The sequence below is a fragment of the Electrona antarctica genome (genome assembly GCF_951216825.1).
Source record: "Electrona antarctica genome assembly, chromosome: 1".
Taxonomy (NCBI): domain Eukaryota; kingdom Metazoa; phylum Chordata; class Actinopteri; order Myctophiformes; family Myctophidae; genus Electrona; species Electrona antarctica.
This window is the reverse complement of record NC_136806.1, coordinates 37,778,759-37,796,748: the sequence shown is the minus strand read 5'-3', so window position 1 is coordinate 37,796,748 and position 17,990 is coordinate 37,778,759. Positions and strand designations below refer to the sequence as shown.

General features: G+C 44.1%; 1 protein-coding gene across 2 annotated transcripts in view; it reads right to left on the bottom strand.

The window, feature by feature from the left end:
* atp10b (ATPase phospholipid transporting 10B) overlaps window positions 1-17,990 on the bottom strand; it is a 33,773-nt gene that overhangs the window by 2,513 nt on the left and 13,270 nt on the right. The window contains exons 4-20 of one of the 2 annotated variants that reach the window (XM_079510392.1): window positions 17,898-17,983; window positions 17,212-17,318; window positions 15,487-15,618; window positions 14,564-14,691; window positions 13,790-14,042; window positions 13,311-13,513; window positions 11,352-11,501; window positions 8,667-9,201; window positions 8,322-8,422; window positions 7,489-7,615; window positions 6,957-7,141; window positions 3,679-3,946; window positions 3,486-3,562; window positions 3,048-3,173; window positions 2,190-2,390; window positions 1,563-1,643; window positions 389-493 (exon numbers count right to left, since the gene is read on the bottom strand). In XM_079510392.1, the coding sequence (XP_079366518.1) occupies window positions 389-493; window positions 1,563-1,643; window positions 2,190-2,390; window positions 3,048-3,173; window positions 3,486-3,562; window positions 3,679-3,946; window positions 6,957-7,141; window positions 7,489-7,615; window positions 8,322-8,422; window positions 8,667-9,201; window positions 11,352-11,501; window positions 13,311-13,513; window positions 13,790-14,042; window positions 14,564-14,691; window positions 15,487-15,618; window positions 17,212-17,318; window positions 17,898-17,983 (2,865 nt within the window). The remainder of the gene's footprint in view (window positions 1-388; window positions 494-1,562; window positions 1,644-2,189; window positions 2,391-3,047; window positions 3,174-3,485; window positions 3,563-3,678; window positions 3,947-6,956; window positions 7,142-7,488; window positions 7,616-8,321; window positions 8,423-8,666; window positions 9,202-11,351; window positions 11,502-13,310; window positions 13,514-13,789; window positions 14,043-14,563; window positions 14,692-15,486; window positions 15,619-17,211; window positions 17,319-17,897; window positions 17,984-17,990) is intronic. The other variant, XM_079510393.1, reaches the window with a different exon arrangement.

Genomic DNA, 17,990 nt, shown 5'->3' with positions numbered 1-17,990 from the left:
CATTTCTTTGCTTTGGTTTACTGATCTGATCTGACCAGGATGATAATCAATACAATATATTGTATACAATAATGATGTTTAACTCAGCATTCCTTTTAATTATTATTAATTGTTTTACCATGTTGCAGTAATATTCAGAATTCTAAGAATGGATATAGTGTTTTCTCTTCTGTATTTTATTTGTTATTACATAACTTAATACATAATACAGAATTAAATAAGATAGTATTTTAGTATTATTCAAATCTATATTATGCACATGGATGCCTTTATTGTTTTCTCGGCTCATATAGCGTTTATTTACGACGCTTGTCTGTGGCAGCTGTAAAGCTGTTAGACTCCCCCTCTGGGATGAATAAATCTAATCTGGTGTCGATACACAACTTACCCAAGACTTGATCTCAATAGAGAGATGCAGCAGGATGGTAAACACAGACACCGTGTTCATCGGCGTTCCGAAGGTATAAATGTCAATGTCAGAACCTCGGTAAGTCTGAAGGAAGAAGACAATGTGTCATTAAAACAAACAAACAAAGAAAAACACCAGGGAACCGCAGGGTCAGCTGCTCTCAGCAGTGAACAAAATAACTCAAGAATATTTTTAGGAAGACCCAACACACATCGAAATATAGTTTGACCATTTAATTGTAAGTAGTGTTTTGTTAAAATAAGTTTTAAATAGCTCTATATTCTGATAATAATCATCGTTATACAGAAGAGTTTGTTCAGTAACAGAGGTCTCCCCAGTGCTGAAAATACATTTTCAGGTAGGGATACCAATTTCATCCAATCAGGAGAGAGAAATCATACAGGATAAACACTTGAAATTGGAAATATAAATGGCCAACATTGGAATTGGAACTCTATAAAATTGAAGCTGATAAATGGGTTCTCTCTCATTGGTGACCTACCATAAAATGTATTTTCGGTTCATTAATAGAGATGAAAAGACCCCTGTTACCGGGCCTGGAATTTCATCATTTTAGGGGCAAGGTCACTTAACCTTTGGTGTTGTAAATCTTTGGTACAAAAAGGCGAAATTCCAGGATCGCGAAGGCCAGCAAAATAAACAATGATTTTAAGTCCCATGAAATAATGAATTTAATTTATATATTTGAATAGCCTACATAGCATCAATAACATGAATAATAAAAATCTGTTTATTTCAAACACAAAAACAATTTACAAATGACCAACTTTGTATAGAAACTCCTCAGTCAAAAGTTTATAAATGCTCAGCACTGGACTCTACAGCGCATGTGAGATGTTTTGGAGATAAAGCCACTAAGCCAGAGAGGCCAGACTGAGATGGTTTGGACACGTACAGAGGAGGGATAGTGAGTATATCGGTAGAAGGATGTTGAGGTTGGAACTGCCAAGCAGGAGCTAGGCCTAGAGGAAGACCAAAGAGAAGATCTATGTATGTAGTGAAAGAGTACATGAAGTTAGTTGGTGTGAGAGAAGAGGAGGCAGAGGATAGGTGAGATGGAGGCAGATGATTTGCTGTGGCGACCCCTGAAGGGAAAAGCCGAAAGGAAAAGAAGAATCAGGTTCTGTCTTACCAAGTACGGAATGAAGAAACACACTAGACTTTGATAGAAGGCATCTAGGATGGCAATCCAGAACGTTGAAAACTTGTATACCTAAACACATCCACACACATGTGTACACACAGACGCACATCAATATGCACACACACAGATGCACACACACACGCACGCACGCACGCACACGCGCACACACACACACACAATTTACAATTTAGGCATTTAGCAGACGCTCTTAATCCAGAGCGAGTTACATTAAGCAAGAACAAAAAAGCATGGGAATACATCAGATATATAAAAAGCATTTATCATGAAACATGCGTAAGCTAAGAACGTAACAGTGGAATATCTATATAATGAAACTATACATATAAACTATACATATATACTATACTATGCTATACATATGTACTATGACGTGCTATGACTACATACAATGCAATTATAGTGCTGTCTACACACACACACACACACACACACACACACACACACACACACACACACACACACACACACACACACACTTCAACAATCAAAAGAGAAGCTTTCGCTGTAGAACTATAGTACTGTACATTGTAGACTGTATACATTTGTGTGCCTTAAAGGAAGCTACGAGGCTAGGAATAAAGTAGTGCCACTGACCCCTGGGCCCTGACCAGTTCTGTAGAGCTCAGGAACGCCCAGCAGCATCTCAGCAGAAACATCTCTGTCCATCAGCCCATACATGATGGGCGGGGCCGACGTGAATAAGAGGTTGAAGAAGACCAGCAGCCAGTAGTCTATCATGGTGGTCCCCGAAAAGCCACAGAAGAACTGATACCAGAACAGCAGGTTCACATACGCCTGCAAGACGACATGGGGTCATCAGTAGGACCATACACAGTGGAAAATTCTACATTTTCCTTTTTACACACCGTTGTAATGTTCTTATTTTGATCATTTACTAAATGTTAAGCCTCAAGGTTTTCTTAAGAATATCTATGACACTTATTTACTACGACGCTATGTATGTCACATTAAGAGTCCAATATACTAGTGGTTCTCAAATGTTTTATTTGCAAGGACCCCCTTAACTCTTGAGTGTACGGGTCCATTTGGTTCCATTTGTACACTCTCAGAGTTACAGGCCTGTTATGGTCATTCAAGGGTAGCTTTTTATGTGTTTTTTGTAATATAATAAAAATTATACATTTTGACAAAAGCCACAAGCCAGTAAAAAAATCATTGTGCATGATCATACAACATCTTTATAGCCGTTTACAAGTGAATTTATTTATTTCAGTTATGTAAAATCACACCCGTGTGAAGTGAGGGGCACTCTTATCATCGTACTTCATGACATAAATTCATTGTCAATGGGAATTTAATGTTTGTGTAAGACAAAAAATACCGATTTGCTCGTCCACATATGCATACATTCTCCATTCAGTGTCAATGGGAATTTAATGTTTGTGTAAGACGCAAATCTACATTATAGCTGAATATAGGAGGGCAACTGACCACATTCTTATAGAAGAAATAAATTATCATGTTTGCCAGTCTAGAGTGGCACCAGTGCCCGTGGACCAACAGAAGCTTCTTCAGATGTTTGAAGTGGGAGATGGCAAAGTCACTCGCCATTACAGCCTGCAAGAGACAAACACATGATTGTTGGTCTGTGCACAAAGGAGACAGACAGACAGACAGACAGACAGACAGACAGACAGACAGACAGACAGACAGACAGACAGACAGACAGAGACAGAGACAGAGACAGACAGACAGACAGACAGACAGACAGACAGACAGACAGACAGACAGACAGACAGACAGACAGACAGACAGACAGACAGAGACACAGACAGACAGACAGACAGACAGACAGACAGACAGACAGACAGACAGACAGACAGACAGACAGACAGACAGACAGACAGACAGACAGACAGACAGACAGACCTGCATCCCCTCCTGACCAGATATCCCAATGCCCACATCAGCTGTCTGGATCATGTTGACATCATTAGCGCCATCACCTGAAAATCACAGGGCCAATGTTTGGTTAAAGGCAGATAGTTATACACTGTCTGTCTTATACACTATGTCAACATAGTAACAATAATACAGAAAAAGAAAACAGTTTCACACTTACCAACAGCAAGTGTCATGACCTTGAGTTTGTCCCTGACGACCTTGACCACTTGACTCTTTTGCAAGGGCGTCACTCTGCAGCAGAGGACGGAGCGGCAGCGTCGAGCCACATCCACAAACCTGTCCTGCAGGTCAGACTCCAGAGCGATGGACAGGCTGCGTCCGTCTATCACCAGAGCCATGCTGGGGTCCAGGCCCACGTTCCTGGGGTCGGCTTCATAGCGCTTCACCTCCTCCGCAATGCAGTCCAGGATGGATGCACACATGTCCTGAAAAAACAACCGCCAGAGTATTCTTCATGGTCTCTTGCAGGGTGATAGTATTATATTACATTTTAACAACAACAATCTTCTCTTATGGGGTCCCTGGCACCAAATCCTTTCAGATGTTAATGTGTGTTATGTATATTAATGTGGGGGTCCTTGACATGAAAAAGTTTCAGAACCATTGTTCTATGGCCACCATTACACAACTTGATTTGTGTTTGTTGAATTCAAGTATCTCTGATGGTGGACAGGAATTGTACCCCTGGCCTCCACCACCAAGCGCCACCCAAGCCCCCAGTAAGGCTATCCAACATTGAAGCTGCCACGACCTACTGGCGAAATGTGGAATTGCAGCACTTTCATGGAGGTGGACGGACGTTCATGACGTCACGTGCGTAAGCCCCAGACCTCAAATTTGAGATCTGGGCTAGGCTAAACTTCCGCTCGCTCGAGCTATTGAGTTATAATTGTACTTCCGGCAGTCTTCCGGGTGCTTCAAAACGCCACTGAGCAACTTGAAATGAACAGTGGGGGGCGGGGCTAACGCTCCGGTTCGGTCTCTATCCTTTTATTACTCTATGGCGCCACCGGGCTGTAGTTTTAAAATTCACACATTTTACTCCAGTCATATGACTGGAGTCTCCAGTCATATGACTGGAGACTCCAGTCATATGACTGGAGACTCCAGTCATATGACTGGAGTAAACCTTTCAGGTGTGTTTATGGGCTCAGTGCTGTTGCTAATGGAACTTAAAGGCAACAAAATCATTGTAATAATTATTGTGACCGCAAGTCGCATTTACTATGAAATCATTTTTGTCCGTCAGTGTATCACTCAAAATCCCCATAATGATAATGATAATGAATTTTATTTATATAGCACCTTTTTAAAACAATGTTCCAAAGTGCTGCACAGAGTCAAAAAAGTCGCGTAACATTTGGTGTAGAGGTACGTTTTTAATTTAGACTTAAAAACAGGCACGGAGGGTGCACCATACATGGGAAAGCCCCCATATATGGTAGCCTGGTTAATAAACCAGACCGAATCAGCCGTTGGCAAAAAAAAGTTGCCTACCAGCGGATTTCGGTCTGGCGAGGCTCAGTAGCACGCCTCTTTCCTACAATCGAGAACAGGTCGGACCAATCGGGACACGGTATGCAATATGGGCGGGCTTTGGTACAGTGACGTTCAATGCTTGAGACTTTTGACTGACAGTAGCTCTGACCAATTGCGTCAAAGAGAAAATGTTTGAACCCGCCCCCCGGGAAATGAAATCCAAGTGGAGCCAGCCCAGACTGATATACCGCGACAGTGTTGTGTGATATTAGTCTGGCTTATTAGCCAGGCTACATATATGGTGCCCAGGTCTCGTGACATCACGTGACATCATCAGGGATGGAGATGTAATAGAAAATGTGACCTGCTGTCGCAATTAAGCCCATATATGAAGATCCCTGATGTCATCAATATTGGCCAGCAACTCTACATCTGACCTCAAACCTCAAACCCTTAGATCTCCATATATGGATATATGTCATTACCTGTTCTGACATTCCATATGTTGATCCTTCCCCATCCTTCCTCTTCAATGTCTCCCTTTTGACTGACCTGTCCATTTAAACTCTAGACGGGCCTGCCCCAAAGTTATTAATGCAGCCGTGCCTGGCAGCCGGCGAAAACTAGAGTTCTCAACAGGCCCGAAAATTAAGGCCCGGCCCTACCTGGGCCCTCATCAAACCCTGTACACTCAAGACATGCTCCATATATGGCCAGTACATAATTCATTCCATATGTTGATCTGACCTCCCATGCCAAAGCGCCAGCACTCGCCCAGCAGTCTGCTGTCACCCAGGTGGATGCCCTTTAGGGCGAGGTCACTTCTCGCCCTCAGGCCTCAGGTGTCTTACTGGTTATTGTAAAGATGGTTGAAAGATAATGTTCCCGGGATCTTGTCATGTATGAAACAGCTTCCATTATCAAAAACCAAGCGTGTAATTAACAAACAACACAAAAAGCAAACAAAAAAAATCTACTCAGACAATGAATCAAAATGCCATTCATACTTAATGTACTATCAAAGGAAATGCAGTTACAAAAACACGGATGGAGTGCAGGATGGAATAAATAATGATATCATTTTCTGCTGAATTCATAATATCCGTCAGTGTGCCCAGTTTGGCCACTGCATGTCACAGTGTCATGTTTATGATGACAGCTCTCTCTGAGCCTCAGGGAAAGCTCATCTGCACAATTTGTTTCTTTTAAGCTAAACTGGGTCATATCATTAACTGCTGGCAGGACTTTATTATTAGGTACAGTGGGTGGGATGGTACAAAGTTGTCCATTCCAGATACATCATACATACACTCTTGTTCAGAAGAGAAGGCTTGGGAACGGTAAGTACCACCTTTGTGTACTGTATATTAGTATAAAGAAGAAGACGGTTGGTGTGCAACATTTAATCAAACTAATTGATTTAGTCAATGATAGAGATTAATATATGGAAATACTAAAAGCACTCGAGTAAAATAAAATCTGAATACTTCTTGCACCACTGTCACTGATTAGGAGACAGGCCGGGTGTTCTTCTAAAGTGTCCGGTCCTCCTCCTGACTGTCAGGTCAGCACATCTAATGACCAGCCACGGCCCGTCTCTTGACATCTTATCTCTCTGAGGTGGAAATGTGAAGATTTGACCTTTAGCTCAAATGGAAATGTGCTTAAAACACTGCATGGAGTGAGACAGTCTTACCGAGAAACATCTCCTGAAACTTTGGTGCTTGGACAATACATGGCTAAACGAAAAGTTTAATAAAATAAAAAAGAAAGAAAAGAAAATCAACAGTTTAAGGCAGATGTTGTAAAAGTGGGGTCTTGGGACCCCCAGGGGTCATGGAGGGGGTTCCAGGGGGTCAACAGGAATACATGAGGAACAGTATAACCATGCATTTAAGCAGTATTTTATACTCATAAATAGTGAAAATAGCATAACTACAAGCTCAGAAGGCCTACCTTGTCCTTGCCGTTCATATGGATGACTAGGTCTTCCTCGCGCAGCAGTTTGCAGGTGTAGGCCACGTTGACAGCTGTCTCTGGCTTGTCACCCGTCAACACCCACATCTGGACCCCTGCCTCCCGGAGTGCCTCAACGGTGTCGGGGACGCTCTCCTGCAGACGATCCTCGATGCCCGTGGCCCCTATAGGGCACAATTAAATGTCCAAAGAAGAGGTTCAGTTAATCTGAATACAAAGATGGAGCATATATTAACCTCTTTAAACCCTCTACACTTAGTCCTGGTCTTCACCAATTCTCTTTGCGTGAGCTTATAGATCCGCTTCTCCCCAAATATCGATGCCGGGGTTGTGAAGTGGTTAACTTTAACGTCAACTTAATTGTGCATGCGTGCATGCATGCATGCGTGTGTGCGTGCGTGAGTGTGTGCGTGCGTGCGAGAGTGCGTGCGTGCGTGCGTGCATGAGTGCGTGCGTGCATGAGTGCGTGCGTGCATGAGTGTGCGGCAGGTGTGTGGCTGAAGTGTGTTACCCAACAAGTTGAGGTTTGTCTCTAGATGGACGGAGGACTCCCTGATGAGTTGTTCTCTGTCATTCATGGCAGTCAACGCACTTTGTCTGATGGTTGACCAGTCATTATATGACCCCTCGCTCATCACCTGCAACACACAATCACTAATTAATGGTAAATTCTGCAATCCAGAACCCATTTTTCACACGGGTGTGATAAAAAATCACACTGTGTGATTTTTTATTAATAAAACATTATTTTAGCCAATATAACAGTACGTCTACTGCAGACAGAGTAATCTAGTAAGAGAGTGGCGACATGCTTTGATCTAGCCGCAAAGCGGTGTGCTATCGGCTATAGTTCGAAACATTGGAACTATCCCATTGAGATAGAATGAGCACTTCCGCATTCCATTGTTACAACAATGGGAGTCAACGCTAGTGTCGCCACTCTCTTACTAGATTACTCTGGTCTACTGTACGTTCAGTTAGGTGGGATGAAGTATATACTGTGTAGTGTGTACAGAATCAAAAGCTGTTATGCGCAATTACCATTGAGCTAATAAAGCCTGCCTGCTTGATCAGGGGTTAGTACATTTTATATTGGCCATCAGGTCACAATTCATCAAAAAGTAAGTTGTCCAAAAACAACACATTTACTGTATGTTGATGATTGTGAAAAATATAAAAGTGAAAGATTATATCAAAATTAACAGACAAAGTTGCACAGTATGACTTAACTTCCAAGAGTATGTACAAATGGAACCAAATGGACGTTTAACAATTTGTAGCCTACACTCTTGGGAGTTCAATTAATTAATTTATTCAGTGAACATTAATATCCATAGCATGTACCTTCTTTGCAAAGCAGAGGGTCCGCAGCCCCTCCTTAGCGTACCAGTCCAGATGTTTCTGAGTATTTGCTGCTATGGTCTGCAACTGCTTGCCATGGTGCTCTGGAAATATATATGACAACATAGTACTGAGCCGTTGCGGGTCCATTTGAGTCAATTGTTACGGTACTTTGACAATGTATGTGATTGCAAAGCCGCAATTCTTACTTTCTTATCTGTTAACTTGTCAGTTAAAAAGCAAAATTTGTGCTGTAAACAGTGTAAAGCACCTTGAGCTACATATCAAACAATATATAGGCTACAAATAGTCTGACACCATACCTGTATATCTGTTACCTACACATACCTGCATATGGTGTGCCAAGCAATTCCATTATGGCAAAATCTGCCCCTTTTGTGTAGAGAACTATTTCTTTGGTCACTGGGTTTCTCACCAGGATCGACATCCTCTTCCTGTTGGAGTCGAAGGTCAAGGTGTCCAGCACCTCAAACCTCACTTCCTCCCCATGTGGCAGCCTCACAGTGACGCTGTTTTGGGTCCTGGCCAGAAGGGCGAACCCGTATGCTTTGGCCGCGTACACCAGTGCTGCTTCATCCGGACTCTCTGCCTCATAACACAGCTTGTCCAAGTCGACCACAGGCTCGGCGGTTTGGGTACGGAGAGCACTTTTCATTTGGACGGGCATCATGTCGAGGCCTTTGGGCTCATCTGTTTTAGCAGGGACATCTTCCTCTTCCATCGGCTTGCATTCAGAAAGAGTTTGGCTCCTCCAAAGCTCACGTTGCCAAGAGGCCATCTTTTGGCGGAGGGAGCTGGCCGTCCTCACCAGGCTCGACAAAGTGTCCAATGGGTACGGAGATGAGCTTTGGCTCCCACTCAGCTGGGTAATTACAAAGGAGACAGGAATGAATAGGCTGCAGCTTGTTGTTTCTATTATTATTATTATTATTATTATTATTATTATTTTGCATTCGTCCCAAGGTCCCACTTTGATAACTTCACTGACATTTCAACAAAGCGGCTTAATGGGAGATTCTGGGCCCTCTCCACAAAGCACAGGATGCATGCGTTCCACCAAAAGGAACAACTTGTTCCTTTTGCTTTGGAACCTTCCATTACAACCAACCATCTTGTCCCATTTGAACGTGAAACAGACGAGTCACGAACAACGGGTAATCAAATTAATAAGGGTGACCCGACTCCCCCAGCACTCACCCCTCACTGTGTGGTTAATTTAGAAGAGACAAAGCCATTTCATCTGGGGCTTTAGAAGAGCAATTACAGAAATTAGCACTGACCACTGATGAGAGAGAGGCAACTTTTGGCTAACATTTCCAGTGAGCATGAAAAATCCAAGTCAAACTGAGAGGCCGATAAGTGGAATGCCAACTTAATTAATCTATTCTCCACCAGGAGATTCATGCATTTGGCCCTGTGTGTGTGTGTGTGTGTGTGTGTGTGTGTGTGTGTGTGTGTGTGTGTGTGTGTGTGTGTGTGTGTGTGTGTGTGTGTGTGTGTGTGTGTGTGCGTGTGCGTGCGTGTGCGTGCGTGTGTGTGTTAACCACAGGGCTGATCAGTGTCATATTTTTAGTGCTTAGTAGGGCAACAAACTCAATTGCTAAATGTTTTTCAAAGTAGTACAATCTTTTTGTGAATAATATGCGTCCCACAAGGCTGCACACTAGCCAATCGGGTGCTTGTCCGCCTGAATTATTGGATCTATACTACACTATACTATACACTATACTATATATACTATCTATACTACACTATACTACCTATCCAAATACAATGCTCCTGTCCCTATGGCTTATTATGGGATGTGTGGGTACTAACCAATGGCATGCAATTAACAAGAGTTGCATTGTAATATGCAATGATAATCTTTAGATGCAAAAATATTTTTCATATTTCTTTTGTTACACCAACATTGTTCTTGTGAAGAAGTTGTGTAATTTGCCCGGCCTTACCCGATGATAGCAGTCATTGCTTTTACAAGGCTGACCGGGCCACGGTACGTAGCAGTGTGTGACTGTGTGCTGCTTGACCGACCGAACTTCCATAAACTTTGCATGCACACTCTCAGTAGGCCAAAGAAGACTCTCCAAATTACTCAAATAGGCCTCATGGTGGTGCTATACCAGGTCACTTTACATTTTGGGCAATCACTTTTGTCCCATAGTAGGTCATACAATCAAAAATATTTGCCATGGATTCCTTTGATCATGATGCAACTCCTTATATACTATTATCAATAACTACAGTAGATGATCTTCCATTTTGCATGATCAGGGCGGCTGTGGCTCAGGAGGTAGAGCAGGTCGTAAATATAGGCCTAAATTATCCTGTGAGTCATGTGACAATGACCGTCAAAGACCTGCACATTTCTAGTTATTCCTGCAGATTATAAAGATTGCGTGTTTAAAGAAAAGCCTACCCTATACTGCACACTGCTCACTGGACTCATTCAAGGATTGTGGGGTGACGAAAACCCGACACTTTTCAACATGCAGTCTTGCAACCTTTGACTGAGGAATTACCATTACCATTGAGGCAGGCAGCCAGTGGTGACAGTACAACTGTAAACCACATGCCAAGCTACTTTCATGGCTGTAGGCTAGAAATCGAGTTTGACAGACAGACAGACAGACAGACAGACAGACAGACAGACAGACAGACAGACAGACAGACAGACAGACAGACAGACAGACAGACAGACAGACAGGAAAAAGGATAAAATCACAAAGCATGAACGCTTGTTTTGTGCTCCTTTGGGGGACGTGATGCAGGGGGGCGGGGCAACAACACAAAACTAAAGATTACAGACAGACAAGACAAATAGACAGACAGACAGACAGACAGGATGATGGAGCCAGTTTCAAGAGCACAAATTCATGCTTGGCAGTGTCTCAGTCTGTCTGTCTCTCTCGCTCTCTATGCAGCCTTCATCTATGTCTTTCATCCAGGGTACGCACGCGCACGCACGCGCACACGCACACGCACACACACACACACACACACACAGCTCACCCTCTGTCGCTGAGCTGTTGCCGTGGAAACCACTACAGTGTTGCAGATGGCGAGAGCCAGGAAGAAGTCCACATAGGGGTCTGCCTCAACGCCGATGCCGCTCCCCAGGAGCCGCTGAAGCAACTTCCTATCCGGAACCACCTCCATTTCCTGTTGGCACAACTTAAGGTTTATTTGTGGTCCTGTTCATTTAAAAGCCTGGTCACCATTTTGTTTTCCATTTTGTTTTCCATCATCTGATTGGGTTTGCTTTTATCAAAGGGCCTTTCCATGATGCTTCTCTTAATGTTTTTATTTTATTTGTCACAGTCTGTCTCTCCACAGACCATGTCTCCATGCTGGCCACTCCCACATTCTATTCCACCACACTGCAGACCCATACACCTGTCTCCCACTGCCTCATCAGCCCAACAGTTCCCTTCTCATTACACACCTGTGCCTACTTCCGCAATCAAGCCACCACCTACAAGACTGGACTCATTCTGCCTCATTCCTTGCTAGAAGATAACCATTTGTTACATGTGTGTATTCCTGTTCTCAGTATTTTCCTAGTGTTTTCCTAGTGTTCCTAGATTATTTCCTAGTTTGGATATTGACCTCCTGCCTGTTTTTGGACTCTGATATTCTGCCTGCCCCCTTGGATTTGTTTGCCCGTTTTGGAATGCTTTCTTGGTTTTGACCTCTGCCTGCTGTACTTCGATGTAAGCCTTTTCCCTTGGTTTTGATCGCTATTAAACTTGTTGAACTTACTCTGCCTGTGTTGCCTGCATTTGGGTTCCATTTTGATACACACCGTGACATTATTTCACTGCACCTTTTGTACACATTGGTTTTTGTTCTGTCTATCTTTATATAAAAATACATAATACATGTTACATATTATTATCATTATTATCATCATCATTATTATCGTTATCATTGTTACTGTTATTATTATTAGTAGTACTATTGGTGTTTATACATGTGGTAACAGAGTGTGGTATGGTATTCATGTTGGTGTAAGTATAGTAAATAAGGTATAAGTGATGCTGCGCATCATGCTTCTCCATGACAACAGCTGGCCTGCACCCTTCCTCCTGTGGGCAAAAATAGAACTGGCACCGTGACCACTGTACTGTACACCATGACTAATATATAATGCACATTTACTGTAGTCTATGTGCCATCAGTAGTCCATGCCTAATGTAACCCAGCGGGGCCATATGTTGGTTCAGACACGGGGGCAGTGCTCATCGCTGACACCTAGCAGCTTGACCATCTGCATCATGAACCCACGGCCACATGAGGCCGCCGCGTGTCGCTGCCTGGCTCATTTTAATGCAATAATAAAGACAACTTGAGCTTTTAACAAATTAATTGTTGTACCGTACTAGGCACGGTTCAATGCTCTGCTATGGTGGCCTTTTTGTTTTTGAGCTTCTACTGTAGATCTGCATTTTTGCCATCTTTTTTTCTTTCTTTATCTTGACAAATGGATCTTGCCTAAAAGACTTCATGTGGTTAACGTACTGTACGTATACTAAACTATACAGAAGAATTGTGATTCTTACCAACGAGTCAAAATCAATTAACAATTTCCTAAGAAATATATATATATATATACGTATATATGCATGTTTATATTTATTTATTTGCATTTATTATTATTTAATGACCAGAAGCAGCAGCAATAAAACATATCCCCATTCCCCACCAGCCATAGAAATGACCTGACAGAGAGGGGATAATCAGAAGCAGAGGCACGATTTTCCTCCCATCCTCCCCCGGCAAATGGAAACCTGCAAGGTAGGTGGACACCCCTAGCAACCTCCAGTGGCTGAGTGTCTGAGCTCCAGCATCACCCCACCAGTGGAATGCTGATGACAATACGGCCCTGGGCTCTGTGTCTCATAATACCGAGTGGAATTCACAGCATATGACACGTTGACGTTTTGCTTTGTGACTGAGCTGCCATCTCACCAGCGGGCTGCTGAAGGCCACATCGCCCGAGGTGCTCCCTGCAGCTCTGCTCCTGCGCTGGGCGCCATGGCGACGCTGCGTGGCTTCGGAGCCAGTGTCCTCGGCCTCCACTGACCATCCTGTCTGCGGAGGAGGCCGCGGCATCTGGCTGAAGACCACATCCTCCTCAGAGTCAGCATCATCAAGGACGGCCAGTCGAACAGCTGCATAGCCCGCACACACACACACACACACACACACACACACACACACACACACACACACACACACACACACACACACACACACACACACACACACACACACACACACACACACACACACACACACACACACACACACACACAGCAGAGTTGCTCAGTCTGACGCCTAATATCGCCCCTGGCTAGGGGGGATTCCCCCTTGAACAGGGTTCGAATCTCAGGTATTACATGTGCGTGTGTGGTTCTAGACTGAATTGTTCTATGTGTGAGGTTTACCGTTCTCATGGTGCGAGAACTCGTTTCCCATTACGGTGCATCTACGGAAGACCATCTTGTTTTCGGTGAGCGTGCCGGTCTTGTCTGTGAAGATGTACTGTATCTGACCCAGGTCCTCTGTGATGTTGAGGGCTCGGCACTGCACCCGACTGTCCGAGTCCTCGTCGTACAGGTCAATGTCGTTGGTGATGAAGAAGATCTGGCCGATCTTCACCAGTTCAATGGATACGTAGAGAGAGATAGGTATGAGGACCTGAGGGGGAACAGGAGGTGATGGGTTAAAGGGTAAATGATGCATTAATATAGCGCCTTTTGTCAAAAGTGCTTTACAATGTGCATTACATTCACACACCGACGGCAGAGGAAACCATGCAAAGAAAGCACCAACCTGCTCATTGGGGGCAGTTAGGAGTTAGTTTGTTAGTAAGTGTCTTGCTTAAGGACACTTTGACATGCTTCAACACTAACCCAGGAATCAGGAATCAAACTAGAAAACAGGAATCAAAGGAAACAGGAAACTGTAACTATATTTGCATATAGATTTGTCCTCTGCATTTTCTCATCCTAACTATTAGGTGCAGAGGGCACTATTAGTAACTATTAGTACAGTGCTTGGGGAGCAGTTAAGGGGTTACGTGTCTTTCTCAGGGACACTTCATCACGTAGACCGCGGGGCGTGCACATGTGTATGAACAGTTGCACACGCATGCACACACTCGCACAGCACTCACACGCACGCACGCACGCGCCGCACGTCCCACAATTGTGCGTTACCTGCAGCAGGATAATCATAGTGAAAAACATATAGAATGCAGACAGCGGGGCAGGGTCGTGGTGTCCCAGGCTGTCGGGGACCAGGAATGGAGGAATGCTGGGAAGTGTCTGCAGCCAGATGTAGTGACCTGTATGTGAGGACAGGGGATTAATCACACCCACTCTGTCTGCAAGGGAGGCAGCTATTTTTGGCTCCACTCCGAGTCCTTCCTTACTCGGTCAGTTGTCTCGTATACCTACAGTGTTTGCTCTCACTGGGCTTTAGGCCAACAGCCTCCAGGAAGTGACAGGTCCCATTCATAAATGCACTGTGCCGGGCAGGCTACCAGATAGCGCCTTGGCTTGACCACATCATTGCAACGTTTTTGATTCTGGAGACCTGTGTTGCATGTCCTTCTGCACGCAGTTCCCTGTCTCTCTACACTAGTGGTTCTATAAGTGGGATCCAGGGACCCCCAGGGGTTTCAGGGGGTCCCCAAACCCCTACTGTACTAATTAGTTGGACGGAGTACCACATGGGTCTACTATAGAACTAGAAGAATCCCTCCTTTTATCGTCGCGTTGGGTTGAGATTTTATCTGCTATGTTTGCTATATGTTTGCCCCAGAATAAGGACGTTAGGATTCATGTGGTTAAACACCTTTTATTTTTCAGCTATTCCAAAAAAAGCAGACCTACAGCTTGTATATCTGCTATGCTATTGACACATTTTCTCTTATGGGGGTTATTTGCACATAATCTTCTCGAATGTTGGTCCACGATCCAAATAAAATACATATCGATTTTGTTGGTCCTTGACATGAACATGTTTGCTCTACACTATACTATCTAAATATATTCGGATAAATAAACACACTGTAAGGAATATTCCATGAATCACTCTTTGTATAATGTAATGATATTTATGATTAATGTCACTGTACCTAGCGCTCCAATGAGAGACATGACGAAGAGCAGAATGACGATCAAGATGACATCACTGTTCAACTTGCGCTCCAGTTTGCTGCGCTTGTACCTCGGCCCTTTGTTGTGGAGCATGGACTTGGTTTCGTGACCTTGAACATGGGACAGAAGGGCGTTTATCCAATTATTATGACCACCAGTACAGAGAGGCATTAAACAAGCCATGAAAAACTCACTTAGGAGAGGAGTGATTATTGATCTCAAAGAGTGCAATAATAACAGTTTCATCTGCTCGTTATTCTTTGGGAAATCATTAGGCGAGACAGTGATGTGATGCCCTCGGGAAAACACCGTAGACCCATTATAGACCCATGATGCAACAATTCACACATAGCACAGCCACAGACACAACACCATGCATAGGCCTACCTGGTGGACAGTAACTCATTATTTACTTTGAGTACTGTACTTACGTAAATGTTTTAAGTCTACATATCTGTACTTTACAGATATTCTGTATGTTTTGTTTTGGAAACATGACTTTCACTCCACTACACAAACATACAGTACACAAATATTGTGTCTGCCCTGAGATTGGGCGGTCAGGGTTCAATCCCCCAGCCAGGTCATATCAAAGACCATAAAAATGGCACCCAATGCTTCCCTGCTTGGCAGTCAGCACCAAGGTTTGGATTGGGGGTACATATAGGGCGACATATAGTATCATGTATAGGGGGTGTACTTGTACATCATGGCTGGGGGATGCACATCAAGTCACCTCACGCATGCTACAGAAACAGGACATAGGCTCCTGCCCTATGGGCTACATGGCACGCTACTTACTTAGGAAGGGACCCCAGGGACTCAAACGTACAAAAATACATTATGAATAAACCACTTTTTCTAAAAATACAGAAAATAGCAGATCTAAGAGCTTTTCGATTGACTATTTTACATGACACTGGCACGCAACTATAGCTGCCTATAAATCAAGCATACTTAGTTAGTTTTCATTGACCCATGCAATGATTTGGTTGGAGTGGCCACATGAGGGAGCAGTTGGGGTTTTGCTCAGGGACACTTAACCAGGCGACACAAGAAGCCTGGGGGAGCCACCGATCGAACCGGGGTCCTTCTTATTCCGAGGAAGAGTACCTCCTGAGCCTCTGCCGCATTGAAATGTACAAGAAATGGTTTCCAAATGATAGTGAAACATTTATGCAGTGGTGGGTTCACTGCGTTGTGCAGCAGAACATTGCAATGATGGTAGTATACTGTAGCAGGCTGTGGGGAACCACATAGAATGGACTGCATTTATAAAGCACTTTTCAGTCGGGGTGCGTACCAAAAAGGCTCTAATGCCCAACAGTGAGTCAGTGGTTTGATTTCCGGACGGACAGACCATTTGCTGCATGTCACTCCCCTGCTCTTTGTCGACATTTCTCTCTGTCTCTCTCTGTACCGTGTCTATCTGAATAAAGCATGAAAGTGCACCCCCCCAAAAAAAATATATATCCTCCAACTCCACTCATCTCTACTCAGGTAGAGGCATTGGCAGCCATGCAAGATGCCAACCTTCTCTCAAGAGACACTTCAACGCAATGCCAGGAGGAGCCGAGATTGAACCAGGAACCTTCCTGTTCTATCGTCTACAGTACATTACAACACCCCCTGTGCCACTGCTGTCTCATTTAGAAAGATGCAGTGGTCTGTGTTCCTCATGGTGTATCCGCCTGTGAACCTACCTGCATACACCACGAACCCCACCGCGTGCTCTGTGTTCCTCACGGTGCATCCTCTGAGCAAAAGACTCTCAATGCTCACACCCAGCTTGTTCTTATCAGGCTTCTCTCTGCAGATGGAGAAAGAAAGAAACAGTCGTGGATGATACACTCATATTATTCATTAGCTGAAAACAAGCTTTACAGATACAGAGATCTCCATATAGGCACAAAAGGGCAACAGTCAGGGAAGTCGGGAACAACGGATACTCTGACAAAGCCCTCGTCACTATGACTCAGAGTCAGACGTATCGGTCAGATTGGCGGTGTGAGGTATGGGTGTGAGGGCCACGTAGCGGCCCCAACTCTAGATTGAGTAAATGTACTTTGTTTCTTTCTGCAAATGCCCACCCCACACACGCTCACACTCATTACTGTCAGATCTCGTTAGATGTTCATTAGCCCTCATAATATTCCCTATTAGTGAATGTGCTGCCTCATGGCCTCTAGCTGGACAGGAAGGAAAGCCCGGCTGTTATAAAAGCTACAGTACGGCAGTACGCTAGGAGGAAATCGATCGTAGCCTATTACAGGCCAATAATGCGTCCGGAATAGCAGTGAGTGGGTTGGAAATTAGTTTTGCTCGGCTGCTTTCGGAGACTCAAAGACGTGTGTGGGGAGTACTGGTGATTCATGTGCTTGATACTCACACGTAACACTTGAAATGGTTCAGATTGTTGTTGGGCCTCTCGCACACCACCGTGCTGTTGAATCGCTCAGGCTCAAAGTCCAAGGTCTGCAAA